The 24,984-nt window shown below is 43.1% G+C and overlaps 1 protein-coding gene across 13 annotated transcripts in view; it reads right to left on the bottom strand.

Moving 5' to 3' along the window:
* Window positions 1–729: 729 nt before the first annotated feature.
* The window catches only part of PAPOLG (poly(A) polymerase gamma), a 69,009-nt gene continuing 44,754 nt past the window's right edge, over window positions 730–24,984 (bottom strand). For 6 of the 13 annotated variants that reach the window (XM_065589629.1, XM_065589634.1, XM_065589627.1 and 3 more), the window contains 9 exons: window positions 19,161–19,280; window positions 18,445–18,554; window positions 13,922–14,043; window positions 13,562–13,734; window positions 13,337–13,446; window positions 12,949–13,256; window positions 4,183–4,242; window positions 2,023–2,138; window positions 1,738–1,874 (listed from right to left, as the gene is read on the bottom strand). In XM_065589629.1, coding sequence (XP_065445701.1) covers window positions 2,040–2,138; window positions 4,183–4,242; window positions 12,949–13,256; window positions 13,337–13,446; window positions 13,562–13,734; window positions 13,922–14,043; window positions 18,445–18,554; window positions 19,161–19,280 — 1,102 coding nt within the window. In that variant the 3' untranslated portion in view covers window positions 1,738–1,874; window positions 2,023–2,039. Of the gene's footprint in view, window positions 2,139–4,182; window positions 4,243–12,948; window positions 13,257–13,336; window positions 13,447–13,561; window positions 13,735–13,921; window positions 14,044–18,444; window positions 18,555–19,160; window positions 19,281–24,984 lie in introns of all 13 variants that reach the window. The other 7 variants (XM_065589630.1, XM_065589626.1, XM_065589636.1 and 4 more) reach the window with 4 other exon arrangements.

Genomic DNA, 24,984 nt, shown 5'->3' with positions numbered 1-24,984 from the left:
AACCTCTGGCGACTCCTTGCAAGCAGCAACATGTCCCTGCTGCTCCTAGGCAGAGGTGCCGCTAGGCAGCTCTGTGTGCTGCCCCTGCCTGCCCTGAGCACTGGCTCCCCAGCTCCCATTGGCCAGGAACCGTGGTCAATGGTAGCAATGGGGGCGGCGCCTGCAGGCAGAGGCAGTGCGCAGAGCCGCCTAGCCATGCCTCTGCCTAGGAGCAGCAGGGATATATTTCCGCTTTCGGGGAGTTGCCAAGAGGTGAGCACCACCTGGATCTGGCACCCCGCACCACCTCACATGCCCCAAGCCCCTGCCCGAACCCAAGCTCCCTCCCAGAGCCCCCTCCCACACCCAAACTCCTTCCCTCCCTCTAAGTTAACCGGAATGTTTGACTTACCGGCATCCCCCATTTCCCCCAACATGCCAGATAACAAAGCTTTTACTGTATATGCTTTCGCAAGGTGCACCAGATGTTACTACTTTCTAATGAAGGCACACACTGCATGGTAAGATTTTATTTAGTATTTGTCTCAAAACTATTGGCGTTCCTGGTTGCCTCATACAGCTGAGGCATGAAAGCTGTGGTACTGAGGGAAAACTACCATTAAGGAGTATCTGCAAATTAGAATTCTATTCAAAGCAGAGGTATTGTATATATTCCTATGTTCTTCAAAATGCTTTTATGTTAAGGGCTTTTAGAAGATTTGACCTATGTAAAAAAGTAAACTGAAGAAGAAACTGTAAAGTTTTTAAACTTTTCTTTTTGAAAAGATGTTATCTTACAGTACATACAAAAATACTCTGAAAATACATACGACTTCATTTACAAAACATTGAATTAAACAAATTACAAGAGAAATTACGTAGTCTAGGATTTGCTTTGTAGAAGATGCATTTTTCCCCTGAAACTTCACTCTATTTAACTGGGTAAGCTGTATTATGATTATGCTGGTTTACATGAAGACTGCAGTGATCCCAAGCCAGAGTTCCGTAACCACTGTTATTCAAAAGGAAATGTTTTCAGGCATTTTATTGAAACCAATATTTGTTTCTGCATGCCTAATCAGTGAAGAATTGTTCTGCATAAATGCAAAATGAGTAGATCGTAATATCAGAACAGGTTTTTCCTAGTCTCAATATTTAGCTAAGTCTTAAGTATTTTGGGTAAGAAATGTGTTGCTGTGGGGAAATTTGTTTAATTAACCAGTGAAAACTGGAAGAGGTCCTAAGCCTGTTTCAGAACAAGATTTACAAGAATCAGATTCCATAGCATAAGACATTCCTACCATTTCAGTATCTTGGCAGATATCCTTAATGGTTGAATTTTTATTTTTAAATTAAGGATTGATTTCTTGGGCCTCCATGGGAGGCAGTCTGTAAAACTTGGGTAGTGCCTGGCTACGTGCTAAATACTGTAAAGCTATTGCTTATAGATGTTGAGCACCAGCATGACAGATGTAGAAAAGAATGTGTGCTAAACCAGAAAAAATAATTGAAATTCACAAAATAATGTATATCTACACCATTAGGAAAGCAGAAACAATACTAGGACTTTCATACACACACTTCTAACCAGAATGTGGCTCCAGTGACTGAAGTAAACATGTTTACATACATTCAGAAAAATGTTATCACAGGACATTTTTTTTGTATTTTCAGAACAATTTTTTTCAGCTCAAGACAATGATAACAAAGTATTTAAAAAAAAACAAGGACTGCTGTTGGAAGGGGGTTCAAAATGAGAAGTAGATCAGTCAGAAGTAGCAAATATTTAAACTAAAGGCAATTAAAAAAAGACAAAAGCCATGATTGTCTCGACAGTGGCTTGTCAGCAGGCGATCTTGGAAAAGCTATACAGTAATGGAAGTATCCTACAGCATCTGCAGGTCAAAATGCAGACAAAAATTAATAACTGGAAAAATATCTCCAATTCGGTGATAGTAACTCCATATTTTATGTGGGACAGCAACTGCGGTATAAAAGTTAATTGCTCGTGTAAATGACTAAACAAGTGCATATTATCTTTACCTGAAAAGGCACTGTAGTTACCGGTTAAGGGTCAATCTGATGGAATGTTTAATGACACGAATGTTATTTGTTGGAACAGGAGAAGATGAATCTGGTAGTTCTTTACTGGCAAGTCTCTACAATAGAAAAATGGAAATCAAGAGGGGAAGGGGAAAATATTTTTAAATATGCATAATGTGAACAGAAGTTGGGTAGAAAGTGAAACTGTTTCAGCTATAAACAAGACCTACAGATTAACTTCATGACCTACCATACCAAACCAAGAGGTCTAGAATATGCTATTCCCCCCACCATAGTGATTATCTGCCAATTCTCTACTAGAAGTTAGACACTTGCAGGCGAAGTGTCTGCTTCTCACTGTGATGGCATTTATTCACTACAATAGTGTAGGGGAAGGGACATTCCCCTGTCCTGCATAGTCTTTCCTCAAGAGTTCAGCTGAATTAGGCAAACCAGCATCAAGCGGCATGTTGCTAGGATTGCCAGGTGTCCAGTCAAAAAGGGACCCTGGCTGCACTGGGGCCGGCAGGCTCCCTACCTGGCTCTGCATGGCTTCCCAGAAGTGGTGACGTGTCCCTCGGCTCCTAAGTGGAGGAACGGCCGGGGGGCTCCATGTGTTGCCCCTGCCCCAAGTGCCGGCTCCGCAGCTTCTATTGGCTGGGAACTGTGGCCAATGGGAGCTGCAGGGGCAGTGCCTATGGGCGAAGGCAGCACGGCTTCCTGAGGTAAGTGCCACCCTGAGCTCACACCACTCATCCCCTCCCACACCCCAGCCCCTGCCCCAGCCTTGAGACCCCTCCTGCACCTATACTCTCTCCCAGAGCTCACATCTCACACCTCAATCCCTTGCCCCAGCACTGAGCCTCTTCCCGCACCCATACTCCCTCCTGGAGCCTGCACCTCCTCCTGTTCCCCAACCGCCTCGGCTCCAAATCAGAACCCCTTGGCCCCAGCCTGGAACCCCCTTCTGCACTCTGAACCCCTCATTTCTGGCCCCACCCCAGAGCCAGACCCCCACCTCAACCCAGTGAAAACAAGCGAGTGAGGGAGGGGGGATGGAGTGAGTGGGGGCAGGGCTTTGGAGATAGGGCAGGGTCCTCAGGGGAGGGACGCGACAAGGGTGTTCAGTTTTGAGCGATTAGAAAGTTGGCAATCCTACAGGGAGTCCAAACTCTGCTGGTTGAGTTGGTTTTTTTTGTGGTTTTTTTTTTTTTTTTTTTTTTTTTTTTAAGAGTGGGGTAAGAGTCTTAATATTAAATTTCAGACTATATATCTTGATTGGCCTAGCTTTAGATCAAGAGAGCATGAAAAAATTAGGTTTCAAAATCTGAAGTGTAATTGCTATAATTTGCTGATGTTTTTGAGCATATCCAGTTTTTGGCATTGAAGCCCTGCATGTGATATGGAGGTTGATTAACAGCTCAGAGCACTCAGTGAAGAATGTGATTGAGGCAGAGGATAGATTCTAGTGACACTAAGGGTATGTCTACACTACCCGCCGGATCGGCAGGCAGCGATCAATTCAGTGGAGGTCGATTTATCGCATCTAGTCTAGACGTGATAAATCGACCCCCAAGCGCTCTCCCATCGACTCCTGTACTCCACCACCACGAGAGGTGCAGGCAGAGTCAACGGGGGAGTAGCAGCAGTCGATTCACCGCACTGTCTTGGTATAAGTACGTCAACTTCAGCTACATTAGTCACGTAACTGAAGTTGCGCAACTTAGATCGATTCCACCCCAAGTGTAGACCAGGCCTAAGAAGGCAGTTTGGAAAGAAAGGGGCTTTGTCTAGTTTTTTGAAGGGGTTGTGAAGTTTGAATGCCTGAGATGGTAGGAGACAGATGCATGTGTGTGCAAATGAAGTGTTTTTCAATCTTTGGCTGGATGCCTAAACCTTTAAGTAAGCATGGCAGTTTGGGGCTTCTGTCTGTTTGAGAGTTGCTAAAGCAGCTCTCCAAAATACCACTGCACAGTGTGTAAGTGAGAATCACAGTTATCATATGTTGCCACAAGAGTTAAAGAATTATAGTAAATCAACAGAAAAGTACTTTACACACACTAGCTATTTGACAGTGTCAACAAATATTACCTTAATGTATGCAGGAAATATTCACTAGTTTAGGTTCACTGATAAAGCAAAAGACTCAGTAGACAATACCTGTGATCTTGATGTGTCAATAGTTGGAATAGGCATGGATTCCCCTCCTCCAAGGCTATCCTAAAAACCCAAAAGTATATAAGAATAGTGTACTGAATGCATTGCAATTAAGTTCCTTTATATGAAAAGCACAAATATCAGCTAACAAACAAATGCTTATTAAATGCCTGCTGTATCTATATTTCTGGTTCCAACTAACAAGAAAGCATTTATGAAACTTTAAAAGTCTCGTGACATCTATTCTTTATGTGGAAGGTATTTTGGGTCATTTTATTCTTCTGTAAAGGAGGGCCTATGTATGTACCCAAAGAGATGAATCACAGGGTGTGCCCGCTCAAGATAATACTTTTTAGCTAGATTTTTGTTACATATTCAGACCTTTTTCACAGGAAAGGGGAAGTGAGAGTCTTTTAAAAATTGCTCAAAATTTGAATTTACATAAAACAGACTGTTCATTTGACATGGCTATTTTACATATAAATCCAGGCTCTGTGAACTTACGTAAGCAGTGCCCAACTTCTGCCTATAGGTTGGCTGCCTTTTCTTTAAAGAAGTTGATAGAAAATTTTTATGTTTGAAGGAGGCAAGATTTAAATTTTGTTTGTTATAGAAGAGTTAGAAGAGCTGAGCAAGTAACTGCTTTTTTGGTTTACTGGCAGTTCTGAAAAAAAAAATTGATTTGGGTCGATCCAAATTCAAAAAAGTTTTTGCCAAACTGAAAAAGTCAATAAAAACTTTAGGTCAAACAAAATGTTTAATTTGATACAAAACAAATTTTTTTAATTTCATGGCACTTTTAAAATAAAGCAGCAAAGGAAAGGATTCTCAAGATGGCCAGAGGCAACTGTTGTACCTCCCTTATACCTTTTATCCCACTGGTCAGGGCACTCAGCTGGGATGTGGGAGACTGGGGTTCGATTTCTCCCACTCCTGACTTGAGTTTCCCACATTGTAGGAAAGTGCCCAAATGACCAGACCATAGCATGATCTGGGCTGGGTGTCTCAATTGCTCCTATTGAAGCTGTTCCTCTTGGTATACAAAAATATTTGAATAGTCATTGGGAGAGACAGACTATAGCCAGGTGATTAGGGTACTCATCTGGAAGGGGAAGACGCAAGTTCAAGTCCCTGCTCCAATGACTAAGAAATTGAGAGACCTGTCCCATAATATTCCATAGCCCAGTGGTATAATGCAACATGGTCATATAAAAAGAAGGCACCACCTCCTCCCACCATTTTATGAATGGTGCCTAAGCTAAAAAAATTTTGGCTGAAATCATTGGGCAAATTAGTGTCAAAATTCAAATAGTTTAGAGTTGACCAAAACTGAATTTTTCATCCAATAAGCTATTTGTCCAAAACATTTCACCCAGTTCTAGTTTTGGGTCTACAAATAATTCAAATGCTTTGAGAGAACTAAACCAGGTTACATTTTGGCTTCCCAGCAAATAATTTCTGGGTGTGATGTGTGGAGAAACAGGAAAATGGATAAAACTTGATAAGAGCTGTAAGTAATACAAAAAAGTTTTTCTGTCTGATTTTAACTGAAATTTATTCTTAGTCATATCATTAAGTGGAATAGCTAAAGAATTTCACTTAATTAGTTAGAGTTAAAGTAGTTTATTCAGGATTTTAAAAAGTTAAGATGAATGCCTCAAATTATATTTTTTTCCCTGTAGATTTTCTCTTTATATCATCTTGGATGCTACAATCTTTGAATGCTGAATCCAGTCCAATTTACTAGAACAGGATACATAGTATCAAAGCCATTTATATGGTTAGAGCTCATGGACCAAACTACCAGGGGCGGCTCTATGTATTTTACCGCCCCAAGCACGGCAGTCAGGCAGCCTTCAGCAGCATGCCTGCGGGAGGTCCAGCTGGTAACGCGGATTCGGCGGCATGTCTGTGGGAGGTCCGCCGGTCCCGCGCCTTCGGCGTACCCGCCGCCGAATTGCTGCCAAAACCGCGGGACCGGCGGACCTTCCGCAGGCACGCCATCGAAGGCAGACTGACTGCTGCCCTCACGGTGACTGGCAGGCCGCCCCCCCCATGGCTTGCCGCCCCAGGCACGCGTTTGGTGCACTGGTGCCTGGAGCCGCCCCTGCAAACTACCCTCAGATACAAGTACAACTTTCATTCAAATCAGCAGGAGTCGAGAGAGCATATTGAGGCTGAACTTGACCTAGCATGAACAGTCCTTGTTGAAGAAAGCATTGCTGTTTGACTACAAAACACAAGCAAGAACCAAAGGAGTTGGCCTGTTCTGAGGCCCAGTAGGAACTTTCAATTAGTTGAGAATTAAAGTTTAAATTTTTGGAAATGTATAAACAAATTCCAAAAATTTTGTGTTTTCCAGCTCTTTCTTGCCTTTCCACAAAAATGGAGGTAAAATTAGCAAAAGCTATGTTTTTTCCAGGGAAATGGAATTGATCAAAACAACTTAGTGCTCTGTCAATGTCAGCTACTGATAACCTGTCCAGCAGGTTAAGTGTCTTCTCCTAAAGGTCACCTGCACCTGAGATACTATACAAAAAAATACTACAGGGAAGATTAATCATAGTAGGAAGACATCCTACAGCCATTTTCTCCAGTGTATTACCCCTTTTATAAGTATATCAGAAGGCACATACTGCGTCTGTCAACTGTGTAACATTGGACAAATGAACTCAGTTTTCTACCATTTTAACCCATCTTTGTGGTTTAATCATTAACATTTTGTAGGGAAGATTCTGTAGTTTTCTTGGTCTGCTACTTGTCAGTGCAAATTTCACAGATTAACCAGGCCTCACACTCCACAGAATTTTAGCTAATCCAAGCAGCTGATGAACCTTCTTAACAATCAGTTTCATCTATATTTTGCTATAGTACTACCAACATCTATACTTACACCTATACCTACTAGAAGTGGTGGGGAAGGGATTATTTACTTCAGCCAAGATACATAATTAATGCTTCCATAATTAATTCTACAATCCATATTTAAGATACTTGATAGCAATTATGGAGTAGACAAGTGTGGGTTTATGCAACTAGACTGCAGAAATTGAATACTTCTTTACCTAACTGCTGCTTAGACCAATGAGGTTTTAATTTTTGAAAGATGACGAGCAAAACATTTGGCTTGGCTTTTTCTATGTCAAATTATCAAAAAATACCTTTCAGGCTTTATTTTTTTGTCATGAAAATTAATGTTTTGCTTGGAAACTTGACTTAGGAACTAGTTAAATGACAGCATCTCAAAGGTTGGTGAAAGCTGAGCAATTGAAAGTGGAGGTTACTTACCCGTAACTGGAAGTTCTTGAGATATGTAGTCATTATCTGGGTGGTGCCTGCGCACCATACGTCCAGAGCCAGAGAAAAATAGTGTCCGTTGGTGCACATATGCAGCCTGGCTCACCTCATTGCCTCCATCTGAAGGGATACAGGGTTGGGTGGACCAATTGCCTCTTCAGTTCCTTCTCTACTGCGAATCAGATAAGATCCAAAGCAGAGGGGAAGGAGGACAGGTAGTGGAATATAGATAGTGACCACACATCTAAAAGAACCTCTAATTACAGGTCAATAACCTCCTTTTCTTCTTTGAGTGATGGTCCCTATTGTATTCCACTGGGGTTGATCGACAAACAGTACTTAAGTAGGAAAAGGGTGCAAGTATGTAGACGGTGGGCTGAGAGGAGTACTGTGGTCCTAAAGGAGGCATAAGCAGAAGAGTCCTGCACCAGAGCGAAATGTCTTGCAACCATCTCAATGGAGGCCCATGTGCCTGCTTTACAGGTGTCCAGGAGGGGTACCTTCTGAAGAGATGCCATAGTTGTTGCTTGTGCTCTGGTAGAATGAACTCTTATCCCATCATTGGGGAAAAGGTTTGATAGCAACAGAATTGAATGCAGCCAGAGATCCATTTAGAAATTCTCTGGGTGGAGATTTCTGACTTTCTGCTGTAGTGATGAATAGTCTCGGGGATTTCTTGATTAGTGTTGTTCTGTGCAAGTAAAAGGGAGTGGAGTTTTCATTCCTCTGCGGAAGTGTGTGTGGTTTTGGGAAGAACACAGGTAAGTGAATCAATGTGGCTAATGTGAAATTCCAAAACTACTCTAGGGGTGAATTTGGGGTGTAGACACAAATAAACCTTATCCTTATGGAATGTAGTGTACGGAGAATCTGCCATCATTGCTCCAAGTTTGCCAACTTTTCTAGCGGAGGTGATAGCTATAAGGAAAATGACCTTCATGGAAAGGAGAGACATGGTGCAAGAAGCTAAAGGTTCAAAAGGGGGGGGGGCCGCGCCTCTGAGTACCGAGAGAACAAGTTTTAGATACCACTGGGGAGTAGGCTTCTGAATAGCTGGAAAGGTTCTTATTAGGCCTTTCCAGAACCTATTGGTCAGAGGATGTGCGGAGACCGGGTAGCCCTAAGAAGGTGGATGGTATGCCCTGATTATCACCAGGTGGACTCTCAAGGAGCTGATGGACAAACCTGATGTCTTCAAAAGACAGGATATAGTCCAAGATCAGAGGAATATCTAGTTTCTGGGAGAATGCTTCTTTGATGTGCCCAAGAAAAGCGCTTCCATTTAGCTAGGTAACATTTTCTAGTAGAGTCCTTTCTATTATTAGAGAGGAGGTCTCTTACACCTATAGAGCATGAATGTTATAATGATGATGCCCATCCAAATACCAAATCCTGATGTGGAGTGGACGTGAATCAGGATGCCTGATCTTGCCATTCCACTGGGTCAGGAGCTCAGGAAATGTTGGAAGGATGATTGGTGGTCAAGATAACATGTGTAGGAGTTTGGGAAACCAGAACTGTGTGGAACAGAAGAGGGCAATCAGGATAACCCTCTGACACCCTGACACCCCAATATTAGGGTGACCAGACAGCAAATGTGAAAAATCAGGATGGGGGTGGGGGGGTAATAAGCGCCTATAGAAGAAAATGCCCCAAATATCGGGACTGTCCCTATGGTCACCCTACCCAATATTCATCACTGTCATGTAATTAGGATATACTTTGTACAAAATATGTCTTGTGAGGTAGTCTAAAAGTCTTGATATGCTAGACATTAATATCTTGTTGGATTGTGTGTGCTATTGTCATGTGTGAAGTTAGGCTATGTATGTGTTACTAAAACATGTTGTAAGATTAAAAACACCCACAAGCAGCTTTTCAGGTACAGCAGTAAAAAGGCCAAACAATGTTAATGGCTTATTGAGGAAATGCACACAAGCACAAGGATTACCCCAGGAACTGTGTACAATAGAAACCTCTCAGAGATAGCACTATACAATGGGAACTGTTTGACCCATGTCACAGCAAAAGAGCTTTCCAGCAAGTGGGAAGATATAAAAGGAGGACAATGACATCATGAGGGTGCTAGACTCTCGAGATATCCAGGTACTGTGAGCTGTGTGGTTGTTCATGTGGGCTCCCCAACCCAACAGGGATGCATCTGTAGTAATGGTCCTGTCTGGGGAGGAAGGGAGAAAAAAAGGAACCCATGCATATCCGACACGGATTTGGATTTGTCCACCATAGCAGGGAAGACACTGGCCAGAACGGTCATCATGAGGGTTACTGACTGACATTTTGGGGAGTACACCGACTGCCGCATTTGAAGGCAACGAAAGTGGAGTCTTGCAAGTGGAGTGCTGTAGTTGCATGAGACCCCCATATGACCTAGTAGAGAGACACATGACTTGACCAGTACTCGAGGCTTGTTTGTGACGTAGACTAGGATATCGTTCATGGTCTGGAATCAGTCCTGCAGGTACTTTCTTTCTGTAATACAATTCAAGGTTGCCTGGATGAAATCCAGAGATTGTGTGGGGGTGAGAACAGCTTTTTCAGTGTTTACACTGACTCCCAGTGAGGAGAGCAGGTGTAGCATCATGGAAGTTGACACACAAGTTTCCCTGCAGGACTTGATAACAATGAGCCAGTCATCAAGGTAGCGGAAGACAATGAGACCAATGTCTGACATGGGCTGCTAGACTCTGGGGGCAGTCACTATTCCAAAGGGGAGTACTCGGTACTGAAAATGGGTAGAGTCCACCAGGAATCTGAGGAAGCATTTGTGAGTGGAATGAATGTCTACATGGAAGGAAGGAAGGGTCTTTCATATCAAGTGCCATAAACCACATGCCCTTTTCTAAAGATGGAATTATATCTGCCAACATGACCATGCAAAATCCTAGTTTTCAAATGAAGTGGTTGAGACGGGGAAGGTACAGGAGTGGTCTCCAACCAAGCTTCTTTTTGAGTACCAGGAAGTCAAGTGAAACCTTCTCCCTTGGTATTGAGGAGGGATAAGTTCTATTGCTCCTTGCTGCAGCAAGGAGTTCACCTCGTTTGAGAATACTCTCAGAGTGGCTTCTAAAGGGGGCGGGCAGGGGTTATGAAGGTAGTAGGGATGCATACTATCATAGCCAGAGTGGATAACATTCAGCACCCACTTGTCTGTTATTATTGCAGCAGTCCAAGTGCTGAAGTAGCATAGAAAGGCCGCCAAATGGTGTATGGGGTCAGGAGGTGTCGGGCTTAGCGTTTCATGGCTCTCAAGCACCGGTCAAAAATAACATTGAGCCAGGAGCGGATATCGAGATGCTGAGCCTGTTGAAGAGGATATATGGAAGCAGGGCTTTTGAACCCTCTCTCTCTTACATGGCTCATAGGGCCTTTGTTGGAAAAAACAGCTGAGCCATGTGCCTAGGTGTGACCAACGTGCGGTGAAACTTCCTCTTAGAAGCAGGTGTGTATATTCCCAGGAAACGAAGGGTAGCCCTCGAGTCCTTCAGGGTATGGAGGGACTTGTCTGTTTTCTGGTTGAAGAGGTGTGATTCATTGAAGTCCTCAATGTTAATTTGGACTTCTGCATGGCCCTTTCAGAATGGGATGGACCACCACAGAATTGGGAGTGGGGTGAGAAAATAGATTCTGTTCCTTTGGCTGCTATGTAATAACATTTTTCTGCCCTTTTCAGGTTAGGAGCACAGGTGGCAGAGGAGCACCAAACTGTTCTAAATGGCTCCAGTATGGCTTCATTAGTGGGGGAACCTAATATGTTGGGGTCTGGATGCACGGAGGATGTTTAAGAGTTTGTGCTGAGAGTCCTGGATCTCCTGGAGAGGAATCAAATTCTCCAGCAACTCTGTGGAGATGATCTTGGAACTTCCTGAAGTCATTGTGGGAGAGAGGTGGAAGGAGAGGTATGAGTCACTGCTTTGTCCAGGGATGAAGATGGCAGTCTTACTGGTTCCAGTGGAACCACCTGATCTGTAGCATAATGGCCCTCCTCCTCATATGCCAGATCTGGGGGAAGATCGGAGTGTCCCCTTAGAGGGGAGGCAAAGGGTGACTCCCTGGCACATTGGATAGACTCTGCATGGGACTACTGGTTCCAAGGCCCCCCAGTAGGAAGGGTCAGTAGGTGGTCATGAGGGCCCCCATGGCATGGGGTACCAGCGGCTCCAAGTTACATGGGGGAGAGGTTGGTCCCAAACTGGTGCAGGTCTCTTGGGTGGTGGTGAACACATGGGTAGGGGAAGAAAAGTTCATGGGATGATTCAGAATCCCCTGAAGAAGAGAAGTCTGATTCCGGTTCCAGTGGCGGTACTGTCGGTGCCGTTGGAGGGGAGATGTGTTCTGTGTATGGGATGAGTGATAAACTCCTTCCCATGGTCAATTCCCTCAGAGGTGGATCTGACTGGAGCCTCATGGCCTACTCCATGAGGTATTTGTGGAGATGAAGCTCCTGTCTCTCGGGTATGGCTGGGATACAATTGGCAGATACTGGCCCACATCATGATGTGGGCTTTCTCAAGGCAGTATAGACTGAGGTGTTCATCGCTGACCGAGAAGGATCACGGGAAGGCAGCATGGCGTTTGATGCCTGGAGTCCTGGGCATAGTCCTGTACCTAAACAGGGTGGTTTTCCCCAAGAAACTGATCTATAAAACACTAAACTGTTAAAGCTGTTTACAAACTAGGTAATTCTTATTTTGTAGGATGTAGCCAAAGCTGCAGACACTGAAGAGTCCAACCTGGACCATGCAGCGGTGAGAAGAAATTGGAGAGGTGATCAATCTGCCCTGCTCTCTATCTATTTTCAAATTCTCCAGCTCCAGATGCATGGTGCACATGCATAACCCACAGTGGAATACAATAGGGATCATCACTCAAAGAAGAAGTAGAAATTTAGACTCTTTAGTCAAACTTCAATGACTAATGAACATTATTGAGATAGGCTTTGGTCAAGATTTCAATACCACCCCTATAATGAAAGGCACTAACAATATGCATCTAGGTCATTCAGCAAAAAGAAGATATCAGCATTGTTAATTCTGGACTATTTCTATGGTTAAAATAAGCATAACAATAGGAACTTTTGGGCCTACTTTATAAATCACTAAGCAACAAATAAAGGGCACAAGCCTAGTTTAAAAAAATAAAAATAAATCTTTTCCAGGTTATTTTAAAATGTTTCATAGAGCTTCAGATTAGACGTTGTTCCTATGAGACCAGTTTTTCTTTCTTCCTAGAGCATCTAGTGGTAGGTGTGGTATAGCAATTGTTTCAACTTTCTGAGAGCCTATAATCAAAGTTTAGGATTTAGTCACTGGATTGCTGGAATGAAATGGTTACGTCAGATCTGAAAAATGCATTCTACATACACGAACTTTGAACATTAAACACTACTCTAATTCTAGCAGCCAGTATTTTCTTTTTAAAGGACAGTATTAGAAATTGAATTTATAAGATTACCTGCAAAGTCTTTTGAAGTTTATCTATACACATCTCTCCAACTCTTTCTCCCTTTGATTCCATATTGAAGTGTGTTTTTACCTTTTCTATATCTTTAAGTCTTTTGGTGCATTCTTCTGAGGAAGGTGAATGAGGTCTTTTAGGTGCAGCATTTGTAGAGTTTATAGTTGAAATTCCATTTAGGAGCGGTTGTCCCTGTGCAGAAGGAGGTGTAATAAGTCGAGGAATCACATTTCGTCCTACTACTGTAGGTATGGTGCATCCAGTTGGAGGTAGCACTGCTTTTGTTGTACCTGCAATCTCTGTCTCTGCACAAAGAAAACAGCCTTTAAAATGTAGTTACATAAAGTTAAAGGTTACATTTTCCTCACTATGTTTAGATACATACTTGAACCAATAACTGGAATGGACAGTCCTTTAACAGGCACTGATGGCATAGTGACATTCAATGGCTTCTCTCTACTGGTAGCAGCACTGGTTCTCTGAAGTAGAGTGTTCCTGTTAAATAAGCATTGTATATGCTCTTACACATATTTTAGGTTACAAAGCTCGTCTATCAATTGGTAACAAGTGTACAATCTCCTTGAATTATCCAAGTTTACAAACTACTAACCTTTCTGTTTCTATCAGAGAGTTGTCCAATTTAGAGATCCTGTTTAACAAAGAAGGGGAGCTATATCGTGTTCCTGTGTCTGTGGTCGTGGAACCATCCAAAGAGCTTACATCCACTGAAGCCCTTTTGGATGGAAGTCCACTAATGTTTCGACCAATGTCTGGTATGCTTTGCTGAAAACAAAGGTTACAAGATATAATATATATATATATATATATATATATATATATATATATATATATATATATATATATATATATATATATATATATATACACACACATACACACACACACACACACACACACACACACATGCACACATGCAAATATTATGTGAAGGATCAAAACTTCATCGTACCTTCTTTCTTTTCTGTAAGATTTCAGCAGGCAAATAATAATGCAGTTGCTTTTTCTTCACATGAGTTGCTTCAATCTTCATGCCTTCTTTTAGCATATTGATGTTATTTGCCTGCCTATGAACTGTAATATGCAATTACCCAATTTAAAGCCACAATACATGTAGATTCCAATTCCCTCAACTTAGATTATATTTTTGTAAAATTATGTTTCTGAATGAAGAAGCCAACAGCAGGCCTTCATTAAGTGTTTTACACTGAACATATCATATTGGAATATTGTCAATATGTTGAAGCTCATTTAAACTAAAGCTACAATAACAGAAGGTTACCAGGAGAGTTTCCAAATTCATGCCAGTTGATAAAAATGGGGGAACTGTATGCTGGGAAGCTCATTTTACTTTACATTTCATAACCAACCTGGTCCATTTGATATTTGTAGTTCGTCACCATCCTGTAGTAATTTTAAATTTGTTTAAAAGATACCTCTTTAAAACAACTAATTACAGGTGTCTGTGCTGCTTAAAAAGGTTGCAAACAATAGTGGAAAGTAGGAGGAATGTATTTTTTTTTAAATAATCTTAAATTTAATTCCCTCTGATTCACTGGACTAAAAGTTCAGTTAACTTTAGCCTCTGCAAACAGTGTTGGATAATTGATGGATTCAAATATGCATAATTTGCAGATCAAATAACTCAGCTGTTTAAATACTTAAATCTAAAAATGCAGACAAAAAAGCTTGAGGCAGTTTATTTTGTTTTACTAGCATGACTGCCCACAAATTGAGCAGACAGGTAAAGCAGAGGTCGAGACAAAATAGAACTGATAATGTAAGTTAAAATTAGGCACATTTTTGATGGTATCCCTTTAGGACAGCATCTTCAGTTTCCATCCCCTATAAACCAAGTACAGTGATACCATCCTTACTCTTACTGATTCAAAGTTTAATACTGGCCATCACTTTTGTGGATGTTCAGTCTTAAGGGTTTACTTATTGGACTTTATATTCTGCATTTGTTTAACTGATGTGTAGCAATTTAAGTTTAAGTTAATTGTTCAGTAGGCTGCCAAGAGCATGTGGGATACTAGAATTAATTAAAAGATCCTGGGCTTCAATTGATCTTTCACCCTGCTCCACTCAACCCCCCCCATTTAAATCTAAATCAGTGGGTTTATGTACTATTAGTATAAAAGTGTTAAAATTGGTAAGTTTACATATAGCTTATTTACCAACGTAAGCCTCTTTTCATGGGTATAACTGCATACACACTAGTGGGCTGCACCAATTCAGCTATATTGATTTCAAATCAATAGAAAAAGACTAAGGGCTTACCTAAACACAGGATTTCTGTATCTCCCCTCCCCCTGCCAATCTGATTAGGAAAGCCGGTATGAAACTGCAGAAAAACCTGAGAGTCTCTGGATTAAGTTTAGAAGTGTGAGCAACAAGGGTGATGTCGTGGTGGGAGTCTGCTATAAACCATCAGACCAGGGGGATGAGGTGGACAAAGCTTTCTTCCAGCAACTAGCAGAAGTTACTAGATCGCAGTCCCTGGTTCTCATGGGAGACTTTAATCACCCTGATATCTGCTTGAAGAGCAATACAGTGGTGCACAGACAATCCAGGAAGTTTTTGGAAAGTGTAGGGGAAAATTTCCTGGTGCAAGTGCTGGAGGAACCAACTAGGGGCAGAGCTCTTCTAGACCTACTGCTCACAAACTGGGAAGAATTAGTAGGGGAAGCAAAAGTGATTTCATAGAATTTCAGGGTTGGAAGGGACCTCAGGAGATCTAATCCAACCCCCTGCTCAAAGCAGGACCAATCCCCAATTAAATCATCCAACAGATTTTTGTCCCTAAATGGCCCCCTCAAGGATTGAACTCTCAACCCTGGGTTTAGTAGGCCAATGCTCAAACCACTAAACTATCCCCTGTGGAAAAGTTGGAAAGAGTCCAGCGGAGGGCAACAAAAATGATTAGGGGGCTGGAACACATGACTTATGAGGAGAGGCTGAGGGAACTGGGATTGTTTAGTCTGCAGAAGAGAAGAATGAGGGGGGATTTGATAGCTGCTTTCAACTACCTGAAAGGGGGTTCCAAAGAGGATGGATCTAGACTGTTCTCAGTGGTACCTGATGCAGAACAAGGAGTAATGGTCTCAAGTTGCAGTGGGGGAGGTTTAGGTTGGATATTAGGAAAAACTTTTTCACTAGGAGGGTGGTGAAGCACTGGAATGGATTACCTAGGGAGGTGGTGGAATCTCCTTCCTTAGAGGTTTTTAAGGTCAGGCTTGACAAAGCCCTGGCTGGGATGACTTAGTTGGGAATGACTTTGAGCAGGGGGTTGGACCAGATTACCTCCTGAGGTCCCTTCCAACCCTGATATTCTATGATTCTATGCCAGAGAAGAGGTTCACACATCTACTGTGCTACTTGAGTTTTAGCTCTTCCCTCATTACCACTGTGCTACATGGACAGAATGTGTATTTTAATTAGTTTTACAGGTAGCTCTGATGTTACTGATTTTTCTGCCACTTTCAAAAAAAAAAATAAAAATGAAATAGGATCAGGGCCGGCTCCAGGCACCAGCTTACCAAGCAGGTGCTTGGGGCGGCCCCTCCGGAGAGGGGCGGCACGTGCGGCAATTCGGCGGACGGTCCTCACTCCTGCTCCGAGCGAAGGACCTTCCACCGAATTGCCGCCGCAAATCGCGATCGCGGCTTTTTTGTTTGTTTGGCTGCCTGGGGCGGCCAAAACCCTGGAGCTGGCCCTGAATATGATGGATATAAATAGTGTCATGTTTAGAAGTCTAGCAGAACTCTTTAGAGTAAGAGACTATTGTATAGAGTGCTTCAATTCAATCTTCACCATGTTCCTAATATGGTTTGTGTATGTGACAAGTAATGCTCCTTCTCACTCATTGTATGGCTATAGCAGGTACACGTCCAAGATATCTGTTTTGTGGTCAAAATAGGAAGTTTACTATTTTAAAATTAAACCTCCACATGCTCTGTGCTTAGAGCTTCACCATAACTACCCTGGAGGAGGCAGAGTTTGGAAAGAGTTTATTGATTATGTAAGCAGAGTCAGGATGAGCTCTACCCTGACATCTGGTGGTGAATTATGGCAAGTGTGGAAAAGAACTCCAGGGGCTGATCTGGTTTGCATAGGCACACCCACTCACCTGGCATGAAACAACAGCAACTGAAAGTGGTTACTTTGGCTGGTGTGGGATCCCCAGTTTCTCTATTATTGGGGCAGGAGAATAAAGTTTTGTTACCCTGATTCTGTGAATCAAGGCCAGTGGAACTGTTGTATGACAGAAGGACTGAGTGAGTCCTTCACCATTACCTAAGTAGCACTTGCTTGACAAGGGGCATGGGTTACAAAACTCAGTGAATTGAGAGAGGATGTGGACAGGTATTTATACCTGATGGTATGGGCCCTCTTTGAGGGTTTGAAACACCAATTGCACTACCTCCTCTCTCCACTGTTGAATGTCAGAGTTAACTTTGATTCCATTAGGAGTCTAGTTACAGGCTGCTGAGCTGAATTCACTTTGGGCTAATGGTGCACTAGCACTGGGGCTCCCCTACTATGAGCTGAAATTGCTAAGAGCTGAAATCACAAAAGAGCTAAAGTTATTAAGAGCTGAGATCACTGAGACTGTGTTAACTAGTGGGGGAGCCTGAAGCTATATTGCTAAGCGGCTGGCGGAGCAGCTAGCAGAGTGGAGCCTCACGGGGACGGTTGGAGCGGAGCTGAGCGACTCACAGGTCGGTGAGCAGGGCGGAGCGGCTGGAGAAGCAGCGAGCAGAGCAGAGCGGAGCCTTGTGGGAGCGGCCCAAGGAACGGCTGAAGTGGAGCAGAGCTGAGCGGCTCACAGGTCGGTGAGCAGAGCGGAGCAGCTGCCAGAGCCGTTCGTGGACGGTGGGAGCGGCTCGTGGAGAAGGCTGTGGCGGAACCCCACGGAGAGGCAGCCGGTTGGCCTCGGATCACGTAAGGTGCCCCTTAACACCCTGCGTGCCTTCCCCCACCCCCGCTTGAACTCTGGGGCTGCACTGACCAGGGACAGAGACTTTGGGGGGTTGTTGGACTTTTGGGACTTTGGTGATTCTTGGGTTGCTGGTTTCAAGAACCAAAGGGAAAGGACACAGCCCAATTTGCTGGGGTGGGTTTTTTTGCTCATGAAGCCTGTTTGTGGTGTTTTTCCAATTTAATGCTGATGTCGTTTACCTCATGTTATTAAACATTTTCTGTGACACTCAGACTCCGTGCTTGCGAGAGGGGAAGTATTGCCTCTTAGAGGTGCCCAGGGGGTGGTATGTAATTGTCCCAGGTCACTGGGTGGGGGCTCGAGCCGGTTTTGCATTGCGTTATTGAAACGGAACCCCTAGATACAGAACCCAGCCCTTGTTGCTGCCAACTTAGATGGGCAGAAGGGTTACAATTATACTAGCTATTTAGACAATCTTGTAAGAGTCAAATTAAAAACCATACCAAGACTAAAATGAAATATAAGCTTACCTGTATCTGTGAATGATTGTATATCATATGTTAAGTCAATGTTAACACTTTCTGCATTTTCCATTTTCCTAAAAATTATTCCAAGGAACCACATTGATACATAGTTGCTCCTTAAAAAAAAAAAAGTCACAGATGTGTCTTATTTGTGTGTCAATGTCAGTTCTATTTGGATGTTTCCAACTGACCTTCAGGAAGTGGATTAAATAAAATAATCTACATCATTTAGCTGTTCATTAATATTAGCGTTTCAGATTTAAGCTGTACTTTAGTACTTATGTGTTTTGGTATACTAGTCAGAGGCACAATATTTCACTCATTCTTAAATGAGATGACATGTTTAGATTGCCTTTTCTTGAAGATATACAGCTGTGGAGCAATGTTTGACTAGCTTGAAATAACTCAACATCAGGGCTGGCTCTAGGAACCAGCAAACCAAGCACGTGCTTGGGGTGGAACAATTTCAGGGCCGTCATTCCGGCCACTTTTTTTGGGGGGGGGCGGGCGCGCTTCAGCAGTTGCGCTCCGGGAGGGTTTTTTTTGGGGGGTGGGGGTGGGTAGCGCTGGGGGCGGCCAAAAAATCTAGAGCCGGCCCTGCTCAACATGCATTCTTGCAAGATATCTAGAATGGCTGAAGACTAGTAGATTTCAATTTTATTTTAACAATGACCAAACTACCACATTCTTAAACTTAAAAAAAAAAATTAAACTTAACTTACTCTTTGCAGTGTTCCTTGTTGACAGGGAAAGACTGAGGATTAACGTGTGCAAGGTTTATAAATTCATTCCTTTCCAAGTTCCCAACAAGTACCCGAATTTTAGATTCGACTAGACCAACCCTAATAAAAACATCAAGTGTTAGGTTAGTTTGGTTTTACTGAATCAGGCACAATACAATAGTTTGAGCTACTAGTTAGAGTTTAAAAAGTGTAAGACACCAGTCCAATCAGCCCAATATGACAGGTAGCTCAGTGGGATTTACAGGGCCGTCCAGAGGATTCAGGGGGCCTGGGGCAAAGCAATTTCAGGAGCCCCTTCCATACAAAAAAGTTGCAATACTATAGAATACTATATTCTCATGGGGGCCCCTGCGGGGCCCAGGGCAAATTGCCCCACTTGCCCCTCCCCCGGGTGGCCCTGGGGATTTAAATACAACCACCCAAGGCTGGATCTCAAAATTTATGTTCACTTTAATTAGGACTAGAGGAAGTTCCCTTTAGACAATAAATATTGCTTTATAAGACTGAAAAACTAGTGACAAGTTCATGATAACCATCATCCTCTAAAGGAGTTAAAATACAGCCCTTACCATTCTAGCCTATGACATCAAGGGGTTGTAGGATCAAGATACTAGGTTGCAAGTTCTAACATTGGTTGGATTGTAGGTAGGCAGGAAAGTCAGTTTGAAGCAAACTATGCTTGGAAAGGTACTTTAGTTTGTAGTTTGAGATGTCATGGGTGGATTGTGTTTTGAAAACTGCATTTCAGAGCTTTTTAGCTGGAAGAGCAGAGTTCTTGCTAGAGCTAAGTAGAGAAAGACAGTTCTGTTTCTGAAGTATTTAGACATTTTGAAATTTGATCTTGTTCTGATTTGGAAGGCAAGCCAAAAATGCAGAATTCCCCGTAAAAGGGAAAGGAGTGGTATACTTAGGTTCTGTCGGAGCTTCTCCTGGGTCCCATCAGAATCTTGCCTAAATCTAACCAAAATGTTTAGATTTTGCCAACAAAACAGTTTGTTGACATTTTCCCAATTAGCTTTAGCTGTCCATCCTTGTGAAAGTGTAGGGAGAATGACTTTCTCTCCAAACCAAGAGGAAAGTCTGTAAGGAGGATAAGGGCAGAATAATCCAAGTTATTCTGGAACACAATTAACATTATGTTGAAGACCTGAACAGTAATGTGTTTTCCTCAGTTACTTAAGGGAATGCTAACCTGAAGTCAGTTTAAAAAAAATTGAAATTTCTAGTCAATTCCATAAATTTCAAAGAATTCAGGTACTGTATTGACCCCTGAATCCACCTGAAAATTGTTTGACTAGGAAAATATAATTTAAAAACTCTTATGGCAGTGTGGAAGACAAAAGGAAGAAAGACTTGACATGTCTTTCTGTACACAATGACAAACTATTTCCCCCCTTTTCTTTATGCAATAGTTATGCTAAAGTACTAAACCAGTAAGTTTAAAAAGTCAAACAATTAAATTCATGGTATCATATAAAGAAATGTTAAGGACAGGAAAAAGACCAAACTTGTCCTTATGTTGCTTTATTACATAGAGTGATTTAAAATTTTATATATATATATATATATATATATATATTTCCTTGTTCCTTAGAATGTTATTGTACATAAATTGTTTCATCATACATTAGAACTGTAACATAATTAGTTATCAATCATGCTACAATTAAAAAGATACATGGATCATGTCAAAAGAAACTCCCTAAGTGTATGGTAACAGTTGTTAGCCAATACATACATGTTAGCCATAGTATACACTACATTAATTGGTATTACGTGCACAGCGTTAATATGTGTAGGTATTGGAAAGTTGTGTTACTTGGATGTATTATACTCTTCCCACAATTCTGTTCACCCATGTCAAGTATCCTGCAAGACTGCAAAGCTGAAGTCAGCTTTGGCATTAGAAAATAAGAAGCCTGTCAAAGCCAAATTACACAAATGGTGTGTCCTACAGGTAAATCCCAACCTGTTTAAGTCCAACTGGTTTGGAATGTGGTTTCCAAAACAGAGGTAATGAAAGGTACAGAACAACATGTTAAGGAACTGGTGGGCTGGATTGTAGGTGATGTATAAAGTGCTTTTAAAACTTGTAAACAGTCATGATATAAATGGAGGTAATTTTGGAGGTGCCTCTTCAATGCACACTTACTGTGTAAGGTGAACATGCTGGAAGGTAAGAATTGCTTCCTGAAAGGTGGGTATGTATGTCTCCTTTTTGTATTGCATTGTGTGTCTATAGGCCATAAATTTTGGTTACATTTGATTTGGGCTTGAACATTTTTCATAATGAACCAAAAGTATAGTGAAACAATCAGTTATACTGTTAATCAACATAGCATAAGTTATATCCTCAGAACAGCCATGTTTTACAGATGGATTTTGCTCTTGAGTAGCCACCTGTGACAACTATTAGTTCAGTTAAAACAATATTTTATTGAAACTGCGACAAGCATATGTTAACTGCATTTATATAGCGCGTTGTAAGTTACTCCTGCCTGTATTAATACACACACAAAATGTGCAACAGTTAGGGTTGCTACACTCGTACTTGACTCAAATCCACAAAAACAGAAATGGATATGCCAACTCAACAGTACATGTCCTCTTTTATACCCAGACACCTTATCATTACCACAATTATTTACACTACAAACTTAACTCTGTCCCCTACATATGCCAGCCTTTCATCACCTCTGAGTTATCCCCTTCCAGTGCATCACAACTAACACCACTAGGACAGGGTCATTTGGTAGAGGAGTGTGTGAAGGGAAGCAGCATCTGAGTGAATGAACGAATGGTGGTACATACTGTACTGTTTTGCCGCGTGTGCGTGCGAACATACATACATTTTATAAAGAGAAAGATGCCAGTGGATGGTCAGACTGCCAAGGAAAACGAGAGCCAAATTTCAAATCCTTCCTATTAAAATGAGAAAAAGCTAAGGCTGCACAGAAAAATCAAAGGGCCTAAAAAATCAGTTTTGCATCAAAAAGCCACTTATTTTTAGAGCAGTAAGATTTATGCTGCTTTTTGAAACAGAACCCTAAGTATGGAGTTTCTAGCAGTGTGCCCCCATTAACTCTAACATGCAGCCTTAACACAGTTAAGCACTTCATTTTAGAAACAAAACTAATGCTTAACATAGGCTATTATGAAATAATACATAGTTTTGGCTTAAAAATTATTGGTATTAAATATGGCATTGTTTGAAATGAGCACATTTGGATTGTTAGTTACAGAACAAATAGGAGGATATTTTGAAATATGTACCTATTACCTGGTGTTGCTACAGAAGGTAAATAAACTATTATAACCACTGTGATGGGGCAAGGCCAGATGGCTACAGTAAAGTAGTGAGGAACAGGTATGTTAGCTCCAGGCTAAACAAATCCCTGGTACCATGGTAACCAAATGGCAGTTGCTCCAGGGTAATCAAGACACCTGGAGCCAATTAACATCCTTCTAGAAGGCAGGAGAGACAGCTAGATTGATTGGGACACCTGAAGCCAATCAAGGACTGGCTGGAACTAGTTAAAAGCCTCTCAGTCAGTGCGGTGTGGGTGTCAGGAGCTATAGGAGGAACGCAGTAGTACGAATCCATATCAGGTGCAAGGAAGGAGGCCCTGAGGTAATTGTGAAGAAGATATTGAGTGGGGGCTGCTGTGGGGAAGTAGCCCAGGGAATTGTACATGCCCTATTTCCAAAACGTCAGCTTTCATAGCTGCTAAGTTTAGGATCCCTGGGCTGGGGAGCCCGGAGTAGAGGGCGGGCCCGGGCTCCCCCCTCCCCTCCCTGATTAATCACTGATACTGGGAGACAACAGAGACTGTGTGAGCGAGGGTTGTTTCTCCTCACCTCCCTTGCTGGCTTATGATGAAAATGGCTCAGTAGACTGTGAGCCCTTCTCTCTAGAGGCAAGGGTATGTGGAGGGTCACAGTGAGTCTCTGAGGCTAGCAAAAATCTGTCAGGAAACGCAGGATCCACGGAGTCAAGGACAGAACTTTGTCACAACTGGTGTCAGGGGTGGGATCATCATTCACAGCGTGGCAGAAGAAAGAGGTTAAAAAAAACGTGCACTGGGGTTTTGGATTTATTTTTGGTTTTGGTTTTTTTTTTGGTTTGCTTTGTATCACAATGGAGGAGGTGGTAAGAGCTCTGGTACAAGCCACTGCAGCCCAGCAGGAGGCCACCCGGGTTCAGGCAAAGGCGCAAGAGTCCATGCGGCTACAGCAAGAAACCAATCAATTATTAATGGGCCAGGCAACCCAAAATCATGCCCTCTTGCAAGAGGTAGTGGACCAGCTAAAGATCCTCACCACCCAGGCCCGGGGGTCAGATGGGACGCGAACCCTGAGGGCCACTGGTTGTCTGCCAAAGATGACATCAGAAGATGACGTAGAGGCATATCTCCTCTCAATCGAAAGGACTGCTCAGCGTGAGATGTGGCTCCAGGAGCAGTGGGCCAGCATTCTCATCCCTTTTTTGTGCGGAGAGGCCCAGAAGGCCTACTTTGACTTGCCTGCCACAGATGCCACTGACTATACCCGACTGAAGGCAGAGATCCTAGCACAATCAGGGGTGACAGCAGCAGTTCATGGAGTGGAAGTACCAGGAGAACAAACCCCTGAGGTCCCAGCTATTCGACCTCATACACCTTGCACGGAAGTGGTTACAGCCCGAGGCGTGCAGCCCAGAGGAGATTTTGGAAACCCTGGTCATGGACCATTACATGCGAGGACTGCCACCAGATCTCCGCAAATGGGTAGGCCAGAACGATCCATCCACCTATGATGAGATGATCACGCTGGTAGAAAGACGCATGACAGCCAGGGAATTGACCCGACTATCCAAGGAAGGCCCCTTTTGAAGCAAGCACCCGACCCCAACCCTGGAAGGTGGGACAGCCAAACCTCTGGGGAGTCCTAGGTGGAGAAGGGGGGGGGGGGGGCTGAAAACCAGAGGGGACCTCAGAAGAAAGGGATTGCCCTGAGTGGGGGGAACCCTGGGACTAAACCCCCTAACCTCCATGATAGGGGAGTGATTAGAAACAATTATAAATGTTATGCATGTGGGGAGTGGGGACACATAGCAGCACAGAGTCCCAGCACTGAGGAGCCTATTCAATGCAACTTGGGGGATTGGGAGATCCCGTGCTCCCTTATCCACCTTGCAGGCGTCGCATTAGCCTCGCATAACTACACTAGGCCGGTGAAGATAAATGGAGCAGAGACTACAGCGCTTGTGGACTCGGAGTGCCATCACCCTTATATCAGGTAAGCTGGTAAAAAGTAGCCAGCTGCTACAAGCCAAACGTGTAGCAGTGACGTGCGTGCATAGGGCTGTGAGCCATTACCCCACCATCCCAGTGGAGATAGAGGTTCAGGGGAACCCCATTGAGGTGACAGTGGGCATGGTTCCTAAACTCCCATATCCTGTAGTCACTGGGAGGGACTATCCAGAGTTTGATAATTTACTCCCCCCGGAGAGGCTGGAGGGAAGTGGGGACCCTGACGGCAGCGACTCATCATTGGGGGAATGTCAACCCCCAATGTTCACTGAGATTTCTCAGGATCTATTCTCAGCCCCCCAAAAGGCCCGGAAGACCAAAAAAAAGAGGAAGGCTGTGAAGGCCTTGGGAACCCGGATCCTGACCCAGGGCCAGAGGACCGCCCTAATAGGCAGATGGACACAAGCAGCCATCAGAGAAACTACCACCATGGAAGGTGAGCCAGAGGCTGGCCCCAGCCATGATAGCGGTGAGCCATTGGAAGAAGCAGAAGCTGGCCCCTGGGAGCTTAG

The sequence above is a fragment of the Chrysemys picta genome, chromosome 3 (assembly GCF_011386835.1).
Source record: "Chrysemys picta bellii isolate R12L10 chromosome 3, ASM1138683v2, whole genome shotgun sequence".
Taxonomy (NCBI): Eukaryota; Metazoa; Chordata; order Testudines; family Emydidae; genus Chrysemys; species Chrysemys picta.
This window is presented reverse-complemented; position numbering and strand designations above follow the sequence as displayed.